General features: G+C 38.4%; 1 protein-coding gene and 1 pseudogene across 2 annotated transcripts in view; one reads left to right on the forward strand and one right to left on the reverse strand.

Annotated features, from left to right (window-relative positions):
- The first annotated feature begins 289 nt into the window (after nucleotides 1-289).
- The window catches only part of Rab3gap1 (RAB3 GTPase activating protein catalytic subunit 1), a 62,203-nt gene continuing 39,208 nt past the window's right edge, over nucleotides 290-23,284 (forward strand). For both annotated transcript variants that reach the window (XM_034512997.2, XM_034512998.2), the window contains exons 1-7: nucleotides 290-374; nucleotides 470-525; nucleotides 4,062-4,137; nucleotides 12,080-12,212; nucleotides 14,349-14,427; nucleotides 19,543-19,662; nucleotides 21,477-21,642. In XM_034512997.2, the coding sequence (XP_034368888.1) occupies nucleotides 357-374; nucleotides 470-525; nucleotides 4,062-4,137; nucleotides 12,080-12,212; nucleotides 14,349-14,427; nucleotides 19,543-19,662; nucleotides 21,477-21,642 (648 nt within the window). In that variant the 5' untranslated portion in view covers nucleotides 290-356. The remainder of the gene's footprint in view (nucleotides 375-469; nucleotides 526-4,061; nucleotides 4,138-12,079; nucleotides 12,213-14,348; nucleotides 14,428-19,542; nucleotides 19,663-21,476; nucleotides 21,643-23,284) is intronic.
- Nucleotides 6,021-7,246, reverse strand: LOC117716374 (tumor-associated calcium signal transducer 2-like; annotated as a pseudogene).

A 23,284-nucleotide genomic window follows, 5' to 3' on the forward strand; every position in this document is an offset into this window, starting at 1 on the left:
GATAGGATCCCTTTGGACTAGAGTCTCAAATGCTTGTAAACTGCCATGTGAGTGCTGGAAATGGGATCTAGGTTCTGCGGAAGAGCAGCGGGTAGTCTTAACTGAACAGCCATCTCTCCAGCCCCTACAGAATTTTTAAAAATATTAGTAAAGCACCTTGTGGGACAACGTATGTGATCTTTTTGTCTGGAAGAAAAAAAAAAACCCCGCTTTCCACCAGGTCCTCTGTGGGCGGGCCTTCCTCGAGGCTCCACCCACTACGCACCAAGGTCCCGCCCATGGTCACTGAGTGCCCGCCTCCTAGCTCCCTTCTTCCCGACAGCCTTCGCGCGCGGCCTGACGCTCCGCTCCGCAAGATGGCGGCGGACAGTGAGGTGAGTTCTGCGCCTTGGGTGCATCTGTCACGGAGTTCTGCCGCCGGCGTCAGTGGCCCGCTGCTTACTGTCTGTACTCTACTCTCTCCCCGCAGCCGGAGTCCGAAGTGTTTGAGATCACAGACTTCACCACAGCCTCAGAGTGGGAAAGGTGAGTAGTGTGTTTGTTCCTGTCTGGCCCCGGGCGGCATCACACAGGTGACGCGGGTTCTGAGGGAGACGCCCACGCTTCGTCTCTTCTGTGCCCTGGCGGCCTTGGCTTTTTCCGCATCAATCATACAGACAGGTCAGACCAACCTTCAGACTCCGCCTTTAAAACAAGTTGTGTTGACTTCAGATCACTTCCCTGACACAGAAAACCATTTCCGAGGTCGCTCCTGTGTCTTCTGCTTTCATGTCAATTTGCCTCAGTTGTCATCAAAGCCGCCAGTTAAGCAGCTGCTATGTTTGCTTCCTGTGTTTATTGGAAGAGACTTTCCTTTAGTGTACCGATGATTGTTCATCTGCCATCTTCCTGCCATCTTCATCCTGTAAAAAATGAAGATTCTAATCTTTCTCTAATCCTTTCCGTCCTGACCCCCTTTCCACTTCTCTTCATATTTACAAACAGTATGTTGACATACGTCTTTGGAATGTTTTGATTCACTTCATTACATTTTAAACTTGGTCCTGTGCCTAGGCTTCCTGAACTTGTCCAACTCAGATGAACCACTGAGTTCCGATGAACATGTTTTATCATCTAAGTTATTTAAAAACTAAGCTTTTTGGCTTGATAGCTTAGATAGCTATTGAGGTTATTGTTGCAATGTTTGTAGACTTTACAAACAATGTGTGGCTCTCAGGTCAGTTGGTGACATAGGAAAATATAAAAGATCTTTGATGAAATAGTTTGACTTGTGTGCCCATCCCCACACTTCATCGAATCAGTAAAACTTAACACACTATCAAGACTTTATGAGCAAGTACTGTGTGCCCGGAACTCTCCTAAGATCTGGGAAATCAATATACCTTTAAAAAACTTCAACAAATAGTTAAAATGTAAGCCAGTTGGTACTAACAACAAAGAACCAGTTAAGTAGGGAAAACGTGGGCTACAAAATTGTTGGAGACATTTTTGTAGGGAAAAGATAGAAAATACCTGCTTTGAAATTGGGACGGGAGATAGAAGCTGGGTGAGGTGACACCTGTGTGCAATCTTGGCTATTTGGGAAGACTGAGTTGGGTCACCTGAGCTAAGGAATTAAAACCAGCCTGAGCAATCTAACATACTACCTCAAGAAAGAAAAGGGAAAATGGTTCAGGGTTCGGTTAGATATGAGAAGGAACTGACATTGCTAGACATGTGAGGAGTTATCGCTGGGAAATAAATAAAAATAATACAGTGAGCTCAGTTTCCAAAGCCAAAGTGGAGGAATCTAGAGTTGGTGCACTTGACTAAAAGTTCTCAAACTTGATTATGTATGCATCAGAACCTGCTGGTGTCTAGTCTCAGTGCTTCCTGTATTAGTCTAGAGGTTAGCAGAGACCTTGATATGCTAATAGGCACCACTAGCACAGCACAGGTTAATGGAAGAGCAATATGAACATATATGTTGCCAGATAAAGGGAATGACTCTTTGTAGCAAGTAGGAACAAAAGTTCCTAGGAAACCAACGTTTTGTCTAAATGTCAGACTGGCAAAAGGAAGTTCTTGAGACCTAACAAGTGTGTTATATACCATACAGATAATTTATTAAGAGGACTAAGTAAAAACTTAATTTTGAATGTCCATATGTAAGACACAGTGTAAGACATTAGGGATTTAGTAGCTAATAAAAGCAGGTAAGGCTTGGTAAACTCATTGACCTGGGTTCAATCCCTAGTATTGTAGTAAAAAAGAAATGGCGTGTGTTCTCCCTCCTTCCCTCCCCCATTCTCCCCTCTCCCCTTCTCTCTCTCTCATTTTTGATTTCTTGAGACAGAGTTTTTCTGTGTAGCCCTGGCTGCCCTGAAACTTGAACTGTAGATCAGGCTGAGCTCAAACTCAGATCCACCTGCCTCTGACTTCTGAATGCTGGGATTAAAGGTGTGTACCACTACGAATATACCCTTCCCATCCCCTGGCTAGGGGTCCTGCTCTTATTGAAAGTATAGTCTGGCAGAAGAAATAGACACGAATCAGATAATGTGACTAGTCTGTAATTACAAGTTAACATAAAAGCTACAAAGGGGAAATAGAAAGAAACCTGTTTCTCCAAAAGCATGTACAAAAGAACTTAGTATAGGAAAAGGAGTAAGTGACTCACCAGCTAAGATATGGAGAGCTGTTGAAGAGTTACTGCAGTTTTCTAGTCAAATGTCAGTATGTGCAGAATATAATTGTTTCCTAGCCAGTGCTACAATTCACAAGTAAAATATTTTAAGATGTTTCTTTGGGACTGGAGAGATGACTCAGCAGGTAAGAACATTGGCTGCTTTGCCAAAGGTCCTGAGTTCAATTCCTAGCACCCACATAGTGTTCACAACCATTTGTAGCAAGAGCTGATGCCCTCTTCTGTCATGCAGGTATACAATCAAATAGAGCACTCACATACAAACATAAATTTTTTTTTTTTAAAAAAGATGGTTCTTTTACTCTGAAAATATTTTTTAAAATTATTTTTATTATAGCAATAGTACCTTGTAGTTAAAAAAATACATTTAAACATTCTACAAAGATAGCTATTAAATTTTGACATATTTTCTTTTAATTGTGTGTGTGTAAATTTTTTTTAGATCAAACTATATCAATGCTTGTTTCTACAGCTTTCTTTGTTCACTTAACATACAGACCTTTTTCTTATTTCCTCAGCTGTTCTTCAGAACAATTTTTAGTGGGTATGCATTGGTCTACTGAATTGAAATTTTAAGGAGTTAATAGACGGTTCAGTTAAATCATAAGCTGATTTATTATTTGATGTCATTAATATTTTAAAAGAAATGCATTAACTCATAATGTCAATGAAGAAAAAAATCTGACGCCTTTGACTGCAGTTGATTTTAGTCTAGAAGCACTTTCTAGATGTTTTAGGTACAATTGCAGCCACTAGATTGGATCACATTTCTCTAATTTAAGCGTGACAGCTTTCATTTGCTGATGCTCAAGTTCATCTGCTAGTCAGGTGTGGTCTACTTTTAAAGATTTGTTTTGTCATATGTGTGAAGTGCTTTTGTTGGAATGCCTGTGTGTGTATCACGTGTGCGTCTGGTACCATCAGGCCAGAAGGAGGCATTGATCTTCTAGAACTAGAGTTACAGGTAGTTGTGAGCCTCTATGTTGGGGCTGGGAATGGAGATTTTAAGGGCAGGGAAAAGTGATCAGTTATAAAACCATCCTTAATTAGTATTAACTTAATCTGCCAGTTTTTTCTTCTCTTCTAAATTTATTTTATCATAGTAAAGGAGGAATTGTTCTTAGTTTATGTTTTGTGGAAAGAATGCTTTTATTGGGTGACTAGGTTTAAATGAATCAAAATTTAAGAATTCTTTAACTAGACAACATTGTTTCTACTTTTCTTTTATATCCCTAAGTTAGGCTCACATATTAAACTTGTTGAGCATTCTCCAATCGAAATGTTAGGATGTAAGGAAATGTCTTTTTAAAGAAATTGAATAGTTCGAGGAGAAAATGTTTGGTTATATATTTAGAAAGTTTTCCCTCCTTCTTAGGTTTATTTCCAAAGTTGAAGAAGTATTGAATGACTGGAAACTGATTGGACACACTCTGGGAAAGCCACTGGAAAAGGTCAGATCTATTTGCTTTTATTTCTAGATTGGTATTTACTTTGAAATCTTTATTTTTATGCCCCTTGCTACAGATAATGCATTTGCATTAAAATGTTGAGTTTTTAAGTTATAACAAGTCTTAATGAACATCAAATGACCATCTGGAAGAATTGGGATTTGAATTTGTAGCAAATGATATATGTAAGATATTTGCAAAGCTTATTTATTGATTGATTTGATTGAGACAGGCTCCCACTGTGTAGCCCTGGCTGTCCTATAGATCACTGTGGTGACTAGGCTGGCCTGGAACTCTTAAGAGGTCCACCTGTTTCTACCTCCCCAGTGCTGGGATTAAAGGCATGTGTCACTAGGATTTGCTTGTGAAACCTTTAAAAATCATATTTATATATGATACATTTCTTTGTATGGTTTCATTAATTCTGAGTTTACTTTTCTCAAAATCTAAGTTTTCCTTTAGCCAGTAAATACTTTTTCTTTTTTTTTTAATTGATCAGAGAGAAATTGGACTTACCAATAGTTCATTTAGTAAGGAAACTTCTTGGTATAACAAGCTGTTATGTAATTATCAGCTACAGTTACTTTACTCAGTTTGTATTGATAATGTGCTAATAAACTACACTTTAGATGTTTCCTCAAGAGAATATTTTGAGAATAGATTTCTCAGTTTACTGAAGAAATACAATTTGATCTTAAGCTTGTATAGATGCTTAATTTAAAAAAAAAAGCGCGTGTGCATACACACACACACACACACGTATATACATACACACATATTTGTAGGTATGCATTGGTTCTCTCCTTCCATGAAGTGGGTCCTGGGGAGTCAAAGTAGGTCATCAGTCGGTGGTATCAGTTAATACTAGGCTGGCTTTGAACTTACAGAGATCCACCTGCCTCTGCCTCCTAAGTGCTTGGATTTAAGGCATGTATCACTACCACCACCTGGCTCCTATTCTTTTAAAGTAAAATTGATCACTGTTTTTATTATTATACTGAAAAGACCTTTCAATCTCAATATTTGCTAGAAGGTTTCAGCTTCATGGTAGTGATAACAGAATTTAGATAGTAAGATTCTTTTCCTGTATGAATATGAGCAAACTACATATAGGAATTGCAGTATTTAAAGATATGGTGAAATATACAGAGTAAATTGGTGTCCTATATTAAAATATTCTCATTTAAATTTTTGAATAAAGAAAAAAATGTGAAATTCTCAAACACAGATATTTCTGTTGCACTTGAAACACATACATAGCAACGTTTGTATGGATTCCAACAAGATCAGTTGAAGATGCATTGAGCTGGCTATATCCGAAAGTCCAAAACTGCTGTTTTAAAAGCAAGAGCTATCCCAGGTACTTCTGAGATCTGATATTACTTTTTTTTTTTTGCCTTTTCCATATTTTATTAAACTTGAGTTGTTGCTTTAAAAAAAAAAACAGCATTATCAAAAAAGATGCATCTGTACAAACATTTTACAAAAGAAAACTTTCTAGTATCGGCTACATCAAGGGCAAGCAGAAAAATAGATGCAGTCCAACAAAGACATTTAAAATGACTGGAGACGTATGAATGGCAGATGAACACTACACAGGATCAATTAGTGAACTGCTCTTCCTTTCCTGAAGGTTGTGAGGCAGGGAAGGAATGGATCACCAACAACCCAGGATAGCAAAAGCGCTGCTTTCCCGTTTCAAACTGTTTAAGACTTTGGGTAGATTCAAGTCGCTGGGAAACGACTGGGCTGCCTGGCACTAGCTTCTTAACCAAGCTACCAAGTCTTTGCTTAACTCTCCGGGTCAGGTGTCTGGTGACTGGACAAGGAATTTCAGAAATGTGTCTTTCAAAACCAAGGGCGAGGAGGTGACCTCAACTCAGCATCTAGAGAACTTGTTTTCGGATAAAGAAGAAAGAGGTCACAGCTGGGAGGAAAATTACCTCGTGGCTAAGAATCAACAGGCCAACCCATCTGGTCTGAGATACAGAGGAAGCCCTAGGTTCGATTCTCATCTCCCCCCAGTTCCTTAAAGCTCCACTTTTTTGTATTTTCCCGACTTCCTCTGGTTGGTGACCACCAAAACCACCACACTGGCCACTAGCGCCACCGCAACGCAGCGATGACGGCAGTGAGGCTGGAGGTGAGGTGCTTCATGGAGAACTGGGGGGCTTCTCTCGTCCTGGTAGTAGATGCGCATCCGCTCCACATTCGGAGGTCCCCACGCACCTGCACGTGAACAGTTGACTCACCTTTGATGTCCCTTTTGAAGTATGGCGTCAGCGATGTCTAGATGTCTATGCTTCTCAGGCTTGTCTGCCACACTTTCTGCCGCAGCTCTGTCTGGATGGTGGACTGGCCATAATGCACCGCGGACAGGAAGCTGGGGTGTAGCTTGTCGCTGCAGGATGAAGGGTCAGATCGGTCGGTCGGTCAGTCGGTCTGTTGGTATATCCCAACTCAATGAGGATATGGTGTGTTCTCAGTGCAGGCTCAAGTCTCCCTTGTCCGTGGGGAGCACCACAGAGTTTACGCACCAGCACACCAGGGTCTAGTTGCAGCGGCCCTTGTCATCACACTCGGGGTTGTAGAGCCATCGTTGTCCAGGATCGCATGCATGCTCCCTGGTATTACGGTCTTGAATCCTTTGTTTTATATCTGTTTACTAAGTACTTGGTGTGAATCAGGTGATAGTGGTAGAAATAATGAACAAAGTAGGACCCGTGCTGCCATCAAGAATGAGAGAGAAGTAATGAGGAAAGAGGTTAAGATACTAGATTAGGATTTAAATGGGTATACGTTTATAGTAGCTTCATCCAGGCACATCGTTGAGGCTGAAGAAGAGTAAGCTCAAGCCGTTTCCTTCTTAGTGCATTGACAGATGGAGAAAGCTGCAGATTTTAAAATGAACTCCATTGGGAGGATTAAAGAAAGCGTAAATGAAGGGTTAATTTGGTGTAGTGCTCAGGAGGCAGAAGCAGGTGGATCGCAGTGGTTCCAGGCCAGCTGCTCTAGAAGAGCCAGGGCTACACACACCCTGTCTTGAAAAACAAAAGTTTAGATAATGCTTAAGTTTTCATACATATAAAAGGCAGTGATTACCAGTTCTCATCTACTGAGAGGGAATTTAAAACAAATTACTGTTCTAAAACTTAATTTTGGGCAGATGGCTCAGCAGTTAGGTACCTGAGTCTGAGTCCCATGTTCACGATGGGCCACTCATAACTGTCTATCTCCAGCTCCAGGGGTCATGACATTTTTTCTGTGTTCTGTGGGTACCTTACTCACGTGTTCACACATCTGTCTCAGAGATGCATAATTAAAAACAAATCTTAAAACTTAGTTAAAGACAGTTTCAAAATATAAAATTTATAAGATAGTATAATAAATCTCATCACCCAGTTTTAGCAGTTAATCTTTGACCATTTCTTGTTCAGTTGTACCCCTGCTAGATTTTTGAAATAGGTTCCTTTTTTTCCCTCCCAGAGGCAGATTTTGCTGTATAGCTCAGGCTATCCCCCAGCTCTTGCTTGATCATGCTCAGCCTGGAAGTGATGACTGTAGAATTTGTGTTTACCAAATTCCAGGTTAATTTGACCTCATTTCAGTAGAAAAATCTATACTAGCCACAGGGCTACATAATAAGATCTTATCATTCATATATGATAATATATGAATATATGTATACACACACACACACACACACACACACACACATATATATTTATTTTAAAGCTAAGTCAGGCAGTGGTGGCTCATACCTTTAGTCCCAGCACTGGAGGTAGAAGCAGGCTGATCTCTGTGAGTTTGAGGATAGCCTGGTCTACAGAGTGAGTTCTAAGACAGCCAGGGCTAAATAGACCCTGTCTTGAAAAACCAAAAGAACAACAAAAAAACCTATAAATTAAAAAACTTGCAAAAATATGAAATAGTGTTATATTTCTATTTTTCTGGAAAGCATCATTAGAAAGTCATTGATATAGAAGTTATTTTTATAGTAAGTGATGTAATCAATATTTTAAATTGTTTCTTATTTATTTGGTGCTGGGAATTGAGTCCGAGGCTTTAGGCATGCTAAGTACATGCTGTACCAATAAGTTATATTACCAGATGCTTCCTTTTAAGTTAAAGTATGGAATCAGTAATTTTTTAGAGTATATCCAGGCCCTAGATCCAAACAGTCAAGAATCATTGGGCCAGACAAAAAGCTATGAACTTGCAAGTCTCATCAGATACATTTCCTCTCATAAGTGAACTCCTCTTCCGTTTGTGGTTACATTTAACTACTCTACAGAGCCTTTAAGATATCTTTGGAGGACTGGAGAGATGGCTTAGTCAGAGGTTAAGAATACTTACTGCTTTTCTAGAGGGCCTGAGTTTGGTTCCCAGCACCCACATTGAGCAGCTCATAACCATCTGTCACTAGAGCTCCAAGGAATCCAGCACTCTCCACCTTTCTACTTGTTCTCTGTAGGCAGACACACAGAAACACAGTGAAATTTAAAAACTTCTCCAGTTACTGTCTGTCTTTGACACTGAGGTGAATTTCCTGTATCTTTTCTGGTCCAATCTATTTGCAGATCTGTAGGCTTCTTGAATGTTCATTGGTGTCTCTTTCTTTAGGTTAGAGAAGTTTTCTTCTATAATTTTGTTGAAGAATATTTACTGGCCCTTTAAGTTGGGGATCTTCACTCTCTTCTATACCTATTATCCTTAGGTTAGTCCTGTTTACGTATCCAATCTGTTAGTCTATGTCTTTTTATTGGTAAATTGAGTCCATTGATGTTGCACTTGGGAGGCAGAGGCAAAGGCAGGCGGATTTCTGAATTCGAGGCCAGCCTGGTCTACCGAGTGAGTTCCAGGACAGCCAAAGGCTATACAGAGAAACCCTGTCTCGAAAAACCAAAAAAAAAAAAAAAAAAAAAAAAAAAAAAAAAAAAGAGATACTAAGGAATAGTGATTGTTGCTTCCTGTTATTTTTTTATGTTATTTTTATGTTTGTGTGGCTATCTTCTTTTGGGTTTGTTGAAAGAAGATTACTTTCTTGCTTTTTCTGGGGTGTAGTTTCCCTCCTTGTATTGGCGTTTTTCATCTATTATCCTTTGTAGGGCTGGATTTGTAGGAAGATATTATGTAAATTTGGTTTTGTCATGGAATATCTTGGTTTCTCCGTCTATGGTAATTAAGCATTTTGCTGGGTATAGTAGCCTGAGCTGGCATTTGTGTTCTCTTAGGGTCTGTATAACATCTGCCCAGGATCTTTTAGCTTTCATACTCTCTGATGAGAAGTCTGATATAATTCTGATAGGTCTGCCTTTATGTTATGTGACCTTTTTCCCTTACTGCTTTTAATATTCTTTCTTTGTTTTTTTTTTTTTTTTTTTTTTTTTTTTTTTTTGCATTTGGTGTTTTGACTATTATGTGATGGGAGGAATTTTTTTTCTGGTCCAATCTATTTGGAGTTCTGTAGGCTTCTTGTATGTTTATCGGCATCTCTTTCTTTGTTAGGGAAGTTTTCTTCTATAATTTTGTTGAAAAATATTTACTGGCCCTTTAAGTTGGGCATCTTCACTCTCCTCTATACCTATTATCCTTAGGTTTGGTCTTCTCATTGTGTCCTGGATTTCCTGAACGTTTTGGGTTAGGAGTTTTTTGCAGTTTGCGTTTTTTCTTTGACAGTTGTGTCAATGTTTTCCATGGTATCTTCTGCACCTGAGATTCTCTTTTCTATCTCTTGTATTTATTCTGTTGGCGATGCTTGCATCTATAACTCCTGATCTCTTTTCTAGGTTTTCTATCTCCCTTTGTGATTTTATTGTTTCTATTTTCATTTTCAGATCCTGGATGGTTTTGTTCAATTCCTTCACCTGCTTGGTTGTGTTTTCCTGTAATTCTTTAAGGGATTTTTGTGTTTCTTCTTTAAGGGCTTCTAGCTGTTTACCTGTGTTCTCCTGTATTTCTTTAAGAGTTATTTATGTCCTTCTTAAAGTCCTCTATTGTTATCATGAGATGTGATATTAAATCAGAGTCTCGCTTTTCTGGTGTGTTGGGGTATCTAGGACTTGCTGTGGTGGGAGAACTGGGTTCTGATGATGCCAGGTAGCATCATTGGTTTCTGTTGCTTATGTTCTTGGGCTTGCCTCTCGCCATCTGGTTATCTCTGGTGTTAGCTGGTTTTGCTGTCTCTGACTGGCTTATCCCTCCTGCAAACCTGTTTGTCAGTACTCCTGGGAGACAGGTTCTCTCTGGGAGGAATTTGGGTATGGAGAGCAGTGGCATAGTGTCAGCTCTGGGATGCAGCCAGAAACTGGAAGGATCCCAGGCTGCTCCTTGGTTCCTGTGTCCTGAGGGCTCTGGGCAGGTCCCTTGGAGCGGAAGTGGTGGTCTCACCTGTGCTCACAGGCGTGTCTGCACTCCTGGGAGACCAGCTCTTTCCTGGTGGTATTTGGGTTTGGAGTGCTGTGGCATAGCATCAGCTCCGGCTGCAGACGGACCTAAGGCATCTTTATTGTTATTTTCCTCACCTCCTCACTTCGTTATTTGCCTCCCTCCCCCTTTTCTAAGTGCTCCCTTGTACCTGTTTACCTGGTTAGATCATTTGTATTTCACATAGTTCTTTACCATTCTCCCAAAAGGTCTTTCTTAATTGTTAAGAAATGTCTTAGCCTAAACTATTTATTCACTTATTTTAGGCAATATTTAATGTATTGAAATTACACTACAAGTTGTTATAAGCATAAGCAATGTAAGTCTTATATATTAACTTCATAAACATGCAATTTATATGTGGGTTTGATTATAGAAATGAATATTCTTTAAATAAGGAAAAATTGATGTGCAGCTTTATTAAATGATAACTTACATTTTCCTTCTTGATATAGATCACATTTTGTAATAATAAATGCAACAAGAGTATTTTTTATAAAAACAATTTAAAACCATAATGACTTTGTGGGGGTTTTGGCAATTACATTTTTATTGTTATGTTTTATTTCTGTTTTGTGATTTGAGAGTATCTGACTCTGTAGTTCAGGCTATTTTAGAGCTACATAACCCAGGCTGGTCTTGAACATGTCTTAACTTTTGTTATTGTTGTTGTTTTATTTTTTTGGTCTGGCAGCAGAAGATGTGACTTTTTTTTTTTAAAGATTGTTTTATATATGTGCCTGCATATATGTACATCATCGTGTACATGCCTAGGGCCTTGAGGCCCGATGAGATTGTATCCTCTGAAACTGAAGTTAAAGACAATTTTGTGAGTCACTATGTAGGTGTTGGGAATTGAATCCAGGCCTTGTGCCAGGGCAGCAAGTGTCTTAACCAGCTGAGCCATCTGTGTCTGACCATGATGGAGAAGATGTGAACCAGTAACACTTTCATTGCCTGGTATATTCTCAGTAAATTGTCTTAACAGAATACATGATAAGTACCTTGTTTTGTTGTGTGTTGCATAAGACACATAGTGTAAACAGGTTGTATTTAGTTGACCCATTTTTTTAAACAAACAAACATGGGACTTACTGTTTACTCATGATTTCAAACATGCCATAAAATTATTTGGAAGTCAGGATTTTTGTAAGTCACTTGATATTCAATACTCTGGGATTTTTTTGTAAAATCACATTTATTTACTTATTTATTTTGTGTGTGGGGGGGTTAAAGGACAACTTGGAGGAGTCAGTTCTGTCTTTACACGTGGTTTCCAGGAGATAAACTTAGGTCTTCAGGCATCTTGCTGACTCCAAAACTCTTCTTCTTTTTCAATAGCCACTGTGATAAGTCATTTATTCTTCTGAAAAAATGTTTTGCCTTTATCACGTAGAAGATAACTGTCGAATGCAGTGCTCTGATTAATGTGTAGAAGAGACAGAAATCACTGCATAGTAAACACTGTGATGACTGTTGAATAAGCTGGCTGTTTTTTTCTTTCTCTTGTGAAATGCAGGGTATATTTACTTCTGGCACATGGGAAGAGCGATCAGATGAAATTTCCTTTGCTGACTTTAGGTTTTCAGTCACTCATCACTATCTTGTACAAGAGTCTCCTGATAAAGAAGGAAAGGATGAAGAATCAGAGGGTATGTTTTTTTTTTGGGGGGGGGGGGTGGTTCACGTTTGTACAATATCTTAAGAGTCTAATTTTTAGTTATTAGTTTAGTTCTCATAACTCAGTAATACCCATAGGAGGAATTTTTTTGTAACCACATTTGAAGTAGCTGAGGTGCTAGTACTGCATCTGAAGTAGAGGAAGAGCCACAGTGACAGTCACTTTTAAACCGGTTGAAGCAGCAGATATTTACTGAGTGACTCACATGCTGAATATTCTGCTATGTCCTTTTGAATGTGCATTTCAGTAGGGAAGATAAGGTGTGGAAGTAACTGTAAAAGGTAGAGAGGTAGAGAGTGACCAATGGCATGCTAAGGACAGGTGACATTCCACTGAAGTTGTGGGGATGACTTAATCAGGAGAAGGAGATTAGGTAAGGTTATTTGGAGATTGAGGTAAGCCAGCCTATGAAGGAGTGCAAGTAAAGGCAGTTTGTGGGCTGATGAGTGGACCTACTTGTAGGAAGTGCATTAGCATTCTGATTGTTTGAACTGGCTAGTTACTCTACCTTTTTAAAGTTGTGTTATCTCATCTGTACTTAGTACCTGGAGGGTTACTGTGGAATTTAATAAAGCATTAAACCTAAGCCCTTATCTCAGTATCTGATGTACACTAGTCATTGACTTAGTAAATGGCAATTATGATTGGTAGTAGGTCATGTGATCTATAGTCTGCTCTGAGATGCACTAGTGTGTAAAGGTGAGCAGGGGGTTACAGTTGCTAATCAAACACAGTAGTCAGTTTCCTCCCTTTGTCTTATGGGATTCATCCCATGATGCCTGAAATCATACATAGTATCGACTGTATAGCATGTTCTACAAATACACACACCTGTGACAAAGCATGATTTATAAGTCATCACTATAAGAGATTGCCAACAATAATTAGTAAAATAGAACAGTTATGAATGAAAGTTACTAAAAAATGTTATTTTTGAAAATTTCCATTAAATATCATTGGAAAAATATCATATTTGGTAGGAAACTCCAGAAAGCAAAAGGTGGTGGAACTATACCCATCATAATCTTTCTAAAAATAAGTAGATACAATATGTTCCATTCTTTTGGTCAAAGCAGGTTATCATTTATAAGCATGGGCCTAAAGTATCTGCTTTCTCTAGGTAGGGATGGTGTGGTACCTTTTCTGTTGTATATGTTTCTATAGACAAAACTGTATGATTTCCGCATTTAGAATGAGAAAGCAGAGTAATAACAGTGACCAAATAGACATATATATGTAAGATAATTATGTAACAACACAAACAGAAGTATCTTTTTTGCAAGAAAGAGCTGGTGTGAAATGTTTGCATTTTATGGGATGATAATCAAGGATATTCAGGTCTATAATATACTGATAAATGAAGGGAACTTCAGAATAAAGTTTTGTTGGTTTTGAGAAAGGCCTTATATTAGAGTCAGGATGCTAGAGATGAGAGTGCTTCAGACGAGCGTCTCTAAGTCAAACAGATGGAGAGGGTTGGTGTAAGAGAAGGTGAAGACAGTGAAGGCATTGTTGCTTGTATGGGTTATACTATGCAGTTTCCTTTCTAGTTGGTTGTGATCAACGCTGTAACTAGTGGAGTTAGAAGAAACATTTTAGTTTGCTTAGAGATGCACATTTAAAGCTATATTACCAACAGTAGGAAGACCAAGAGTTTTGGAGTTTCTTTTATTATATTTGGTAAATCAAGGTTTCAAAATATTGATGCTTTTCCATTTATTTTAGAATATTAGTAAAATATATATAATAAATAATTTGGTAAAAATTATAACTAACAAGGATACATTTTATAAGCAAATACTGTTTTTATGTTTTAGATTTGTTATATATTTATTGATACATATAATGATAATTTGTGTCAGTTCCTGATTATGGATCAGGATATAAATGCTAAAGATACGAGGGTTAGAAATGAGAACGTGAGAAAGATTTTATAAAATTTTAAAGATGTCTGTAAGAAGTGACAAGGATTTGTCAGGAGTCAAACTGACAATTGCTATGCTAGTCTGCAGTCTAGTAAGACATGCTTTCCTCAAAGCATGTATAAAATCACTTAAAAATTTAAAGTTTAAATAGACTTTTTTTTAACTCTCAAATGTTTCTGTAGATGCTATTCCACAGTCAATGCAAGATTTGCTATGTATGAATAATGACTTTCCTCCAAGAGCACATTGTCTGGTAAGATGGTATGTATCCTTTTTATTCAGATGTTGTGTGTGTGTGTGTTGTGTGTGTGTGTGTGTGTGTGTGTGTGAAAGAGAGAGAGAGAGAGAGAGAGAGAGAGAGAGAGAGAGAGAGAAAGAAGGAATGTGTGTATGTGTGTGTATGTTGTTGTTTGTTTGTTTTGTGATAGGATTCCTTTACATAGCCCTGGTTGTCCTGAACTCTGTATAGACCAGCTGACTTCAAATTCACAGATCTCCCTCTGCCCTCCAGATGGTGGGATTAAAGGTGTGTGCCACCACACCCAGTAAATGTGTGTGTTTTAAGGCAAGCCCAAGACTAACTCTAGGTTCGGTGATTGACTAGGGGACTGAAAGGACCAGTGACTGCCTGTTACTAAAGCTGTTTATTATAACAACAGGCACAAGGTACAGTCAACAGAAGACAGGAATTAAAAACCTGCTGACATCAAACTTAGCAGTTTTTCTAATAAGGTCCTATAGGTTATACTCTGTTTCCTCCACAACAGAGTATGACAGCATATGAAACATCTATCAGAAAGGCTTTTCAGATGCTCACTCCTCAAAGCTTTAAAGGACTTGGTCAGTAGGGATACTTTGTCTGGATAGTGTGTACCAAAATTCAGACTCCCAAAAGGAGGACAGGTGTAAAATGTAGCCATATTATTTGTACAAGCATTTTAAATACACTGAGTAAGTTTTTATCAACTTGAGAATGATGAGAACCACCGGGTGGTGGTGGCGCATGCCTTTAATCCCAGCACTTGGGCTTGGGAGGCAGAGGCAGGCGGATTTCTGAGTTCGAGGCCAGCCTGGTCTACAGAGTGAGTTCCAGGACAGCCAAGGCTATACAGAGAAACCCTGTCTCGAAAAACCAAAAAAAAAAAAAAAAAAAAAATGATGAGAACCTTCTCCAGGTCCAGATTCCCAGATGCTAACCAGGCATCTCTCAGGACTGCTGTCTTGTGCTTGCTCTGAACTCTTCTGCACACTGCACATTATAACCCAGAGTGATACCTATGAGCAATTCTGATGAATAGTAGAGAACACTTAAATATCATAGATTTAGTGTGTATTATTATAAATTTAAGTAAAATGCTGATTTCAAACAGTCACGTGATAAAATCAAAACCCAGATGTCTAAGTAACTATAAATGTGATATTAATGCAAGAGGCATCTTGCATTTGAAGTTTTTTGATCTTTCTCAGTTATTCAGTCTCTGAACATTATGTTGGAGGGTACATTTAGTATTCTCTCTAGGGGACATAACTCAGTGGGTAGAGTGCTTAGTATGTATGAGACTCTCAGTTTGATCTCTAGGACCTCATAAACCAAGTGTGGTAATACATGCTAGTAATCACAGTACTTAGGTGGAAACAGGAGAGACCTTGCTAAAATGTTTGCTATATTGCAGGTAGTTTACTGGGAGATTGTTCTCTTTCATTTTTCCTAAAAATTAGAAAAACAGCAGCCAACTATTTGAAAATGAAACATATTAAATGTGCCTGTATTTTCTTTCATTAAAAAACCAACATTTTAAAACACTTACTGTGAGCCAGATACAGACATACCAAAATATGTTCCTTATGTCAGTAAGCTCTGGCTTTGGTGAGGAAATAGACAGTGGCCACACTGTGTGATAAATGCTCATGCATACAGATTTGATGGAAGGTCTATCCCCCTAATATACATGGACCAAGTCAGGAGAATGTTTCTTAGAAGGGCTGATAGTGCACCCTAATCCTCAAGGACACATGAGAGTAAGTCTAGCTGTTTTAGTTTGAAGATGAAATGCCCACCATAGCCATTAGTCACCTGGCGGTCCTTTTATAAGCTTTGGTAAAGCAGCATTTATCTTCCATTTGTATGACTTTGACTCCTTCAGTACTTCATAAAAGTAGAGTTTTATCCTTTTGTGACTAACTGGCTTATGCTTTCAAGGTGCACTTATTCTGTTTTAAGGGTCACCGTTCCATTGTATGATTTTGTGTGTTGGCTCAAGGTTTTTATGGGCATTCTGGTTGTTTCTTTGTTTGGATGCTGTGAACAGGAGTGCCTGCTTTTGTTCTTTTTGGTCTAGACCCAGAAGTGGGATTGCTAGGATGAGTGGTAGGTCATTTTTAATTTAAAAAGTTTTATTATTATTCTTGAGATGGAGTTTTGGCTGGCCTGGAACTCGCTGTGTGGACCTGACTGGACATGAACTCAGAGATCCTCTTGTCTCTGAGTGATTGTACCACCACACTGTTTGTAACATTTTAGAGACTTGCGTTCTATTTCTCACAGCAGCTTTACTGCATTCTGTCCTCACCAGGAAAGCTAGAGTTCCAGGTTAGCTTTCCTTTTTGATAATAGTGAAATAGTGAAATGTTTCACGGTGGCTCTGGTTCGCATGCCTTCTGCTGACTACTGACGTTCACCATCTCTTTATGGGATTTAAAAACAGTTGTGCAACCTTTTGGGAGATGATAGTTGTCTGAATCCTTTGTTCATTAAAATAATCTAGTTGCTTAGCTGGCCAGGGGTGCACCTTTGATTCTTCCAGCACTTTGCAGGCAGAGGCAGGTAGATCTTTGTGAGTTCTAGGTCAACCAGTGATGTATAGTAAGACCCTGTCAAAGGAAGGGGAAAAAAATTAGAAAAACCTAGCTGTTCACTTTTTTTTGTTGCTAGTTTTTTGCACACACTTTCTTGCTCTTTCTCTTTTAATACCTACACTAGTGTTTGTTGTCTTGGTGAAAGGAATAGTTCCAAGTCTCAAGTAGAGCTTGTGAGAAAATTCAAACCAATGAATTATTTTGACAGCAAACAGATCATAATGATAAGAAAAGATGTTAAAATTCAGAGAAGGATATATGTTTAATGGAGATCATCAGCTGATGTTTAAGATAACTCCTTAAAAGATTTGGATCTAAAGATTGTACGCGTGTGTGTGTGTGTGTGTGTGTGTGTGTGTGCGCGCGCGCGCGTGCGTGCGCGTACGTGCGTGTGTATAGCATTCACACAGAAAAGCATAGAGGGTAGAAGAAAATAAAAAAAAATCTTTTACTTAGGCACCCACAGTTTATTAAATCAAAAGGGTTATTTGGCAGCAGGTATCAGTGTCAGGAAGGCAGATGTTCTCGTTTTTCTGGAACTTAACTTCCAGGAATGTACTGTACAGTTACATTTGTAGAATTTGCTCATTAAGTTATTTCAACACCAGCATCCTGGGAGCAGAACTGGTCAGTAGAGATTGGTCCATGAAAGTTAGGAACAGATGGAACATTTCTGGAAGAACATCAAGAAACTTGTTTTCTTCCAAGGATCATTCATGCACATCCTGGTTTCTTTCAGTTATCTGCTGCTGCCTCCACAGAGTGAATCTTAATTTCATGTGTCAGAGTGGCGATGAGCTGAGTGAGGAGTGAAACATTTTGCTCATGATTCTTTGGGGGAAACCCAAACTGTGTCAGAGTCACAGTAGTATCTAAACAGTAAACAGTATGAGTTAGACTTTGAGGAAAAGGTTTTTGTTTAGTTTGGTTTTTGTTTTTTTAATTATGAGATGATTTATTAGAAAGATAGTCTGTGTCTCAGCAGTTCCAATCTGGTGGCCAAGGTAAAGAAGAGTTTTTATATACTGCATTTCAAGGGATTTCTTGAGAAAGTTCATTAAAACCAGGATTTATGACTATACATGCAGAGACTAACTTAAAATAGGCAAGTGATATGAGTAATGTTGTTCAAAAAATTATTTTCTTTATTTAAAAATGATTAAATAAAATTCACTTAAGAGTATCAAGGAGATGAGTTGTTGGTCAGAGAGAACATCAAGTTGGCCTTAAATTATTACTATTTTCTAAAAGTTAGGCAGCAGGGGCCAGAGCAATAGCTCAGCTGTTAAGAGCACTGGCTGCTCTTCCAGAGGACCTGGGTTTGATTCCCAGCACCCACAGGTGGCTCACAACATCTAAAACTCCAGTTCCAGGGGATTCAAAACCCTCTTCTGGCCTATGTTAGTTAGCACCAGGCATGCATGTGGTGCATAGACATACATCCAGGCAAATCACTCATACACATATAGAGACACACAAATTTGTGGCTTTAATGACTTGGCAACTAAATGAGAAAATATTATTGTTTTAGATACCATACCTAATAATGTTATAATCCTTGTCTAATATGTATCTTGAGTAAAAGAATACAAGAAGCCTTTTAAGATACTTCATGACCGTATCTCAACACTGTATATGTATATCAGGGCTGGTAATTATTTCCCTGGCATTCAGGTAGTCTAGCTTATTTTCTACATTGCTGGACACAGTACTGCCAGTAATTTAAGGTAAGAATTCACTTAATTCTTTCATATTGTAAACTGGAGTTTTATTTGTATATATGTGTAATGAGGGGTGTGTGTGTGTGCATGTATGTATGTATGTATGTATGTATATGTATATTGTGCCATGGGGTCCTTGTGGATGTTAGAGGAGAGCTTTGTTTAGTTAGCTTTCTTTTTTATTTTTATGGGGGTTCTGAGGATTGGACTTAGGTTGCGAGGCTTGTGTAACAAGAGCCTTCTTACTAGCCCTGTAAGCTAATTTTTAAGACAAAATTGTTATTTAATGGTTACTATAATTTCAACAAATGACTTCATTTCTAATGAATAGAGGCGATGAAAAATATGGAAATACTTCTTAAAGAAAAGTCAGGGCCTGGGGTTAGCTCAGTGGTAGAGCAGTTACCTAGCAAGCATGGGCTTCTGCTTCTGACCCCTAATCCTCCAGGGAGAAAAAGGAAAAAGAAATTCAGGCTCAGCAGGTAAAAATGCTTTGGGTATAATCCTGACAACCTGAATTCAATCCCTGGAGCCCACTCATAGAGAACTGACTTCTGAAAGTTATCCTTTGGCCTTCACATGTGCACTGTGGCACAGGCATAACCACACACACATATACACCCTGATTTTTTTTTTTAAAATAAAGTTTCAAATGTATATGCATGCAGTTGCAATGCGGGGTTGGACTAGGGGGAAGTAAAAAGTCTGATAGTACAGATTTGGCTTAAATTTCCTGGATGGAAACTTCTCATACTTCTCACCTAATGGCTGTCTTTACTGTGGTGATTTTCTCTTGAAGGTATGGCCTGCGTGAGTTTGTGGTGATCGCTCCCGCTGCACACAGTGACGCGGTTCTCAGTGAATCCAAGTGTAACCTCCTCCTTAGTTCCATTTCTATTGCTTTGGGAAACACTGGCTGGTAGGTAAACTTCACAGATGTTGAAAATGTGTTGAAATACTTGTAGTAATATAATTCAGGAAGGTAATTGGTTATTAACTGTTAGCTTTTTGTTCTATAATGAAGAATTTAGTTCCTACCCTTGTACATTATAGTAGAATTTGGTATGTGAGGATGAAATTAGAGCTGTGCATGGTGGAACAAGTCTTTAATCCCAGCACTCAAGAGGCCTGGGCAAGAGGATCATAAATTTAAGGCCAGCTTGGACTGTACATTAAACCTCGTCTCAAGAGAAGAATAAACCAAGACCCCCAAAAGGAATATAATTAATAAAACCCTTTGGGAAGTCCTTCCTAAAGAAAATCCAATGTTCTTTGTATATTTCAAATGAGGGATGAATTTTACTATAAAGTCTGATTTAAAAATTTGTATAGTACTAGACATTATTTTGGGCTTAACTTTTTTTTTCTTTTTTTTGGGGGGGGAGGGGATTAACTTTTCAATGAATTCTTTTGTGTATTTTTGTGGCCCCTCCCCTCCTCTTTTTTGTTTTGGATTGTTTTGATTTTGAGACAGGGTCTCACTCTGTAGGCCTAGGTGATCTGGAACACTGAGCAGGGCAGCCTCAAACCCACATAGGTCTGCTTGCCTCTTCTCCCTTGAGTGCTTGGATTTAAAGGCGGGTGCCACCATGCTCAGCAACTCTCTGTTCTTAGGTATAAGTATTTAAGAACATGAAGTTAGCTTTATCCATTCAGCTACTTTGAGTGGTTTTGTTTTGTTTTGGCATATCAGATAGACCAGGAGACTCTTAATGTAAATTTAATAGTGGACAAATTGATGCACTAGAGTGCCCTAAGGAATATTTTGGACTTTTTAAAATTTTGTTATGTTTTGGTAGCATAAGCTTAGCCTTCAATGGTGGAGCCATCTTTCCAGTCATTTCTTCCCATAAAAAAACTGGCAAAGCTGTATTTACAACAGAGTATTGTAACTTGGGAATGTATTTTGTAGCCTGTAATTCACCATATTTGTGTTCTAGAAACACCATAGCTGTTGTCCTATATCAATCATTGTTCCTAAGGGTTCTCATGAGCTTTTGGTCACATTCTTATTAATTCTGTACTTTATGATTTTGTTTTATGTATGTTTCTGTTTAAAGATATCATATTATGTTCTTATATACTAATATGTATTGTTGATCCACTGAGATTGAGCTCACAGCCAACTCATGAAAGCTTGTAACTCATTTTGAATGAATCATTTTTTACACATATCTGTCTGTAAGACATATTACAGCCTTCTGGCTCTTAGGAACATTGCTTTCAGATCCACCTAGATCATCAAAGGACATTTTATAGTCTGAGAGTTGAAACAGGAAGGGGCCTCATTACCTAATTTTTCATCTGAAACATTAAGCATAATCGATTTCTGCTCTGCAGATCTGCAAATAACTCTGTACTGCTTGCTGATAATACTCTTTTGGGGGTTACAGATGCAATTTTAGTGAGTAGACGATTTACAGAAGCAAAGACCTGTGATTAATGAGAATTATCTCTAACTTTAAATGGGAAAGAAAGAAATTCTTCACTACAAAGTTGGTTTTAAAGTCTTCTTGCTAAGGTGCTAGTAGACTCCATCAGCTTGTTAGGATAAGGAGTGGAGAAACTAAGCGTATCTTTGTAATAAATGAGAATCTGTATTTAAAAGTTGTCTTCCTGTAGAAATTGAAACTATTTGAAATTAAAATAGCAGGAACAGTTTTGAGGTTTAGGATTAGTTACTGTTTAATGAGTGAGCTTGATTTCTGGTCCTTTTTTATCTCTATCCCATAGCCAGGTACCGTTGTTTGTCCAGATACATCACAAATGGCGACGAATGTACATGGGAGAATGTCAGGGTCCTGGTGTTCGAACTGACTTTGAAATGGTTCATCTTCGAAAAGTGCCAAATCAGTATACTCACTTGTCAGGCCTGCTGGACATCTTCAAATCAAAAATTGTGAGTTGACATTGGTATTGTCAATCTTACTTGAAATACAGATAAAGGTAGCAGTTTGGTAATTTGAGCATATAGAATAATTTTAATATCAATAATGTAATAAATTATAATCAAACTTGATTAGCAAACTGAACTAACATATGTAAATGAAATTTATGATTTTATGTATTAGTTAAAAAATTCATTGAGGTGTTGAAGAGATGACTCAGCTTTTCTTGCAGAGGACCTGGGCTCCATTCTAGCACCCACATGGTGGCTTTCAGCCTTTTGTGACTCCAGTGTCCTTTTCTGACCTCTGAGGGCACCAGACACATGTGTGGTGCACAGATACACGTACAGCAAAACCTCAATAAACTTAAAATATAAAAAGAAAAGAAAAATTAATTGAAAAGAAAAAGCAACCAACTGATATTGCATGTCTCTTTAGTGTGATCCACTGAGAAAGACTCTTCTGAGTAGTACTTCTGTCAGGATGTTTAACATAAATAAAAATGTAAAATGTGTAAAAGCAAACGTTTATTTCCAAAGTTGAACCTTTTAAACAAAGTAATTGATCTGGACTCATGAAAATAAAAGCTGTAGCTGTTTACATTAAAGATGAATGAGAGGTGACTGCCACATGCAGTGAGTGGTTTTTACTTGATCAAAGCAGGACAGGAAAGATCTGATTTAGTATTGTTGGGATAGTTTTAATATGTACTGAGTATTTAAAATAGTGTTGACAGTAAACTTCTAATGTTAATCGTTACGGCTGCATAGGAAAACATCCTTCTTCTTAAGTAGTTGCTAAGGTACTGAAACGTGAACTACCTTGATTACAAATTTTAAAGGGTCAGGAAAAAAAATCCACATGTAGAGGGGAGGATTCTGGGCCACAGAACTTGGCAAAAGTCATGTGGGTGTTGATTATATTCATTTTCCAACTTTCCTAAACATTTTACTATTTTAAAAAGGAATTTCTCTTTTTAAATAGGTATTGTTTGTTAGGATTAGAATTTGATTAGAAAAACATGGGAGCAGAGATCTGGCTTAGTGTAGTAGAAAGCTTGCCTGGCATGCATGAGATTCTTGTTCTATCTCCAGTACTGAAAGGTCAGAAAGGAAGGTTGGCATGAGACCTTTCATCCTGTGGTGGTTTGAATGAGAATAGCCCCCCCCCCCAGGCTCTTATGTTTGAATGCTTGGTCCCCAGTTAATGCAGCTGTTTGAGAAGAATTAGGAGATGTCTTGTTGGAGGAGGTGTGTCACTGGAGGTCGGCTTTGAGGTTTTAAAAGCCCATGCCAGGCCAAGTGTCTTTTTCCATTCTCTGCCTGCTGCCTGCTTTCAGCAAATGTAGAGCTCTCAGCCATGGCTAGCGCTCCAGTGCCACATGCTTCCCTGCCATGATGTTCACAGACTAACCCTCTGGAACGGTAAGCAAACCCCAGTTACTTGCCTCGCTTTGTAAGTTGCCTTAGTCGATGGTGTCTCTTCACAGCAAGAGAACAGTAACTAAGAACATTCCCAGTACTATAAAAAGGAAGAATGGAAGAATTGAAGGAGGGAGGGAGCTTGGAAGGAGGCAGCCTGCCTGGCCAGCTAAACACACAAATCCATTTGAAACACAGGATAGGAATTTTAAGGTTAAGTCTTTCTTTTATC

The sequence above is a fragment of the Arvicanthis niloticus genome, chromosome 10 (genome assembly GCF_011762505.2).
Source record: "Arvicanthis niloticus isolate mArvNil1 chromosome 10, mArvNil1.pat.X, whole genome shotgun sequence".
NCBI classification, from domain to species: domain Eukaryota; kingdom Metazoa; phylum Chordata; class Mammalia; order Rodentia; family Muridae; genus Arvicanthis; species Arvicanthis niloticus.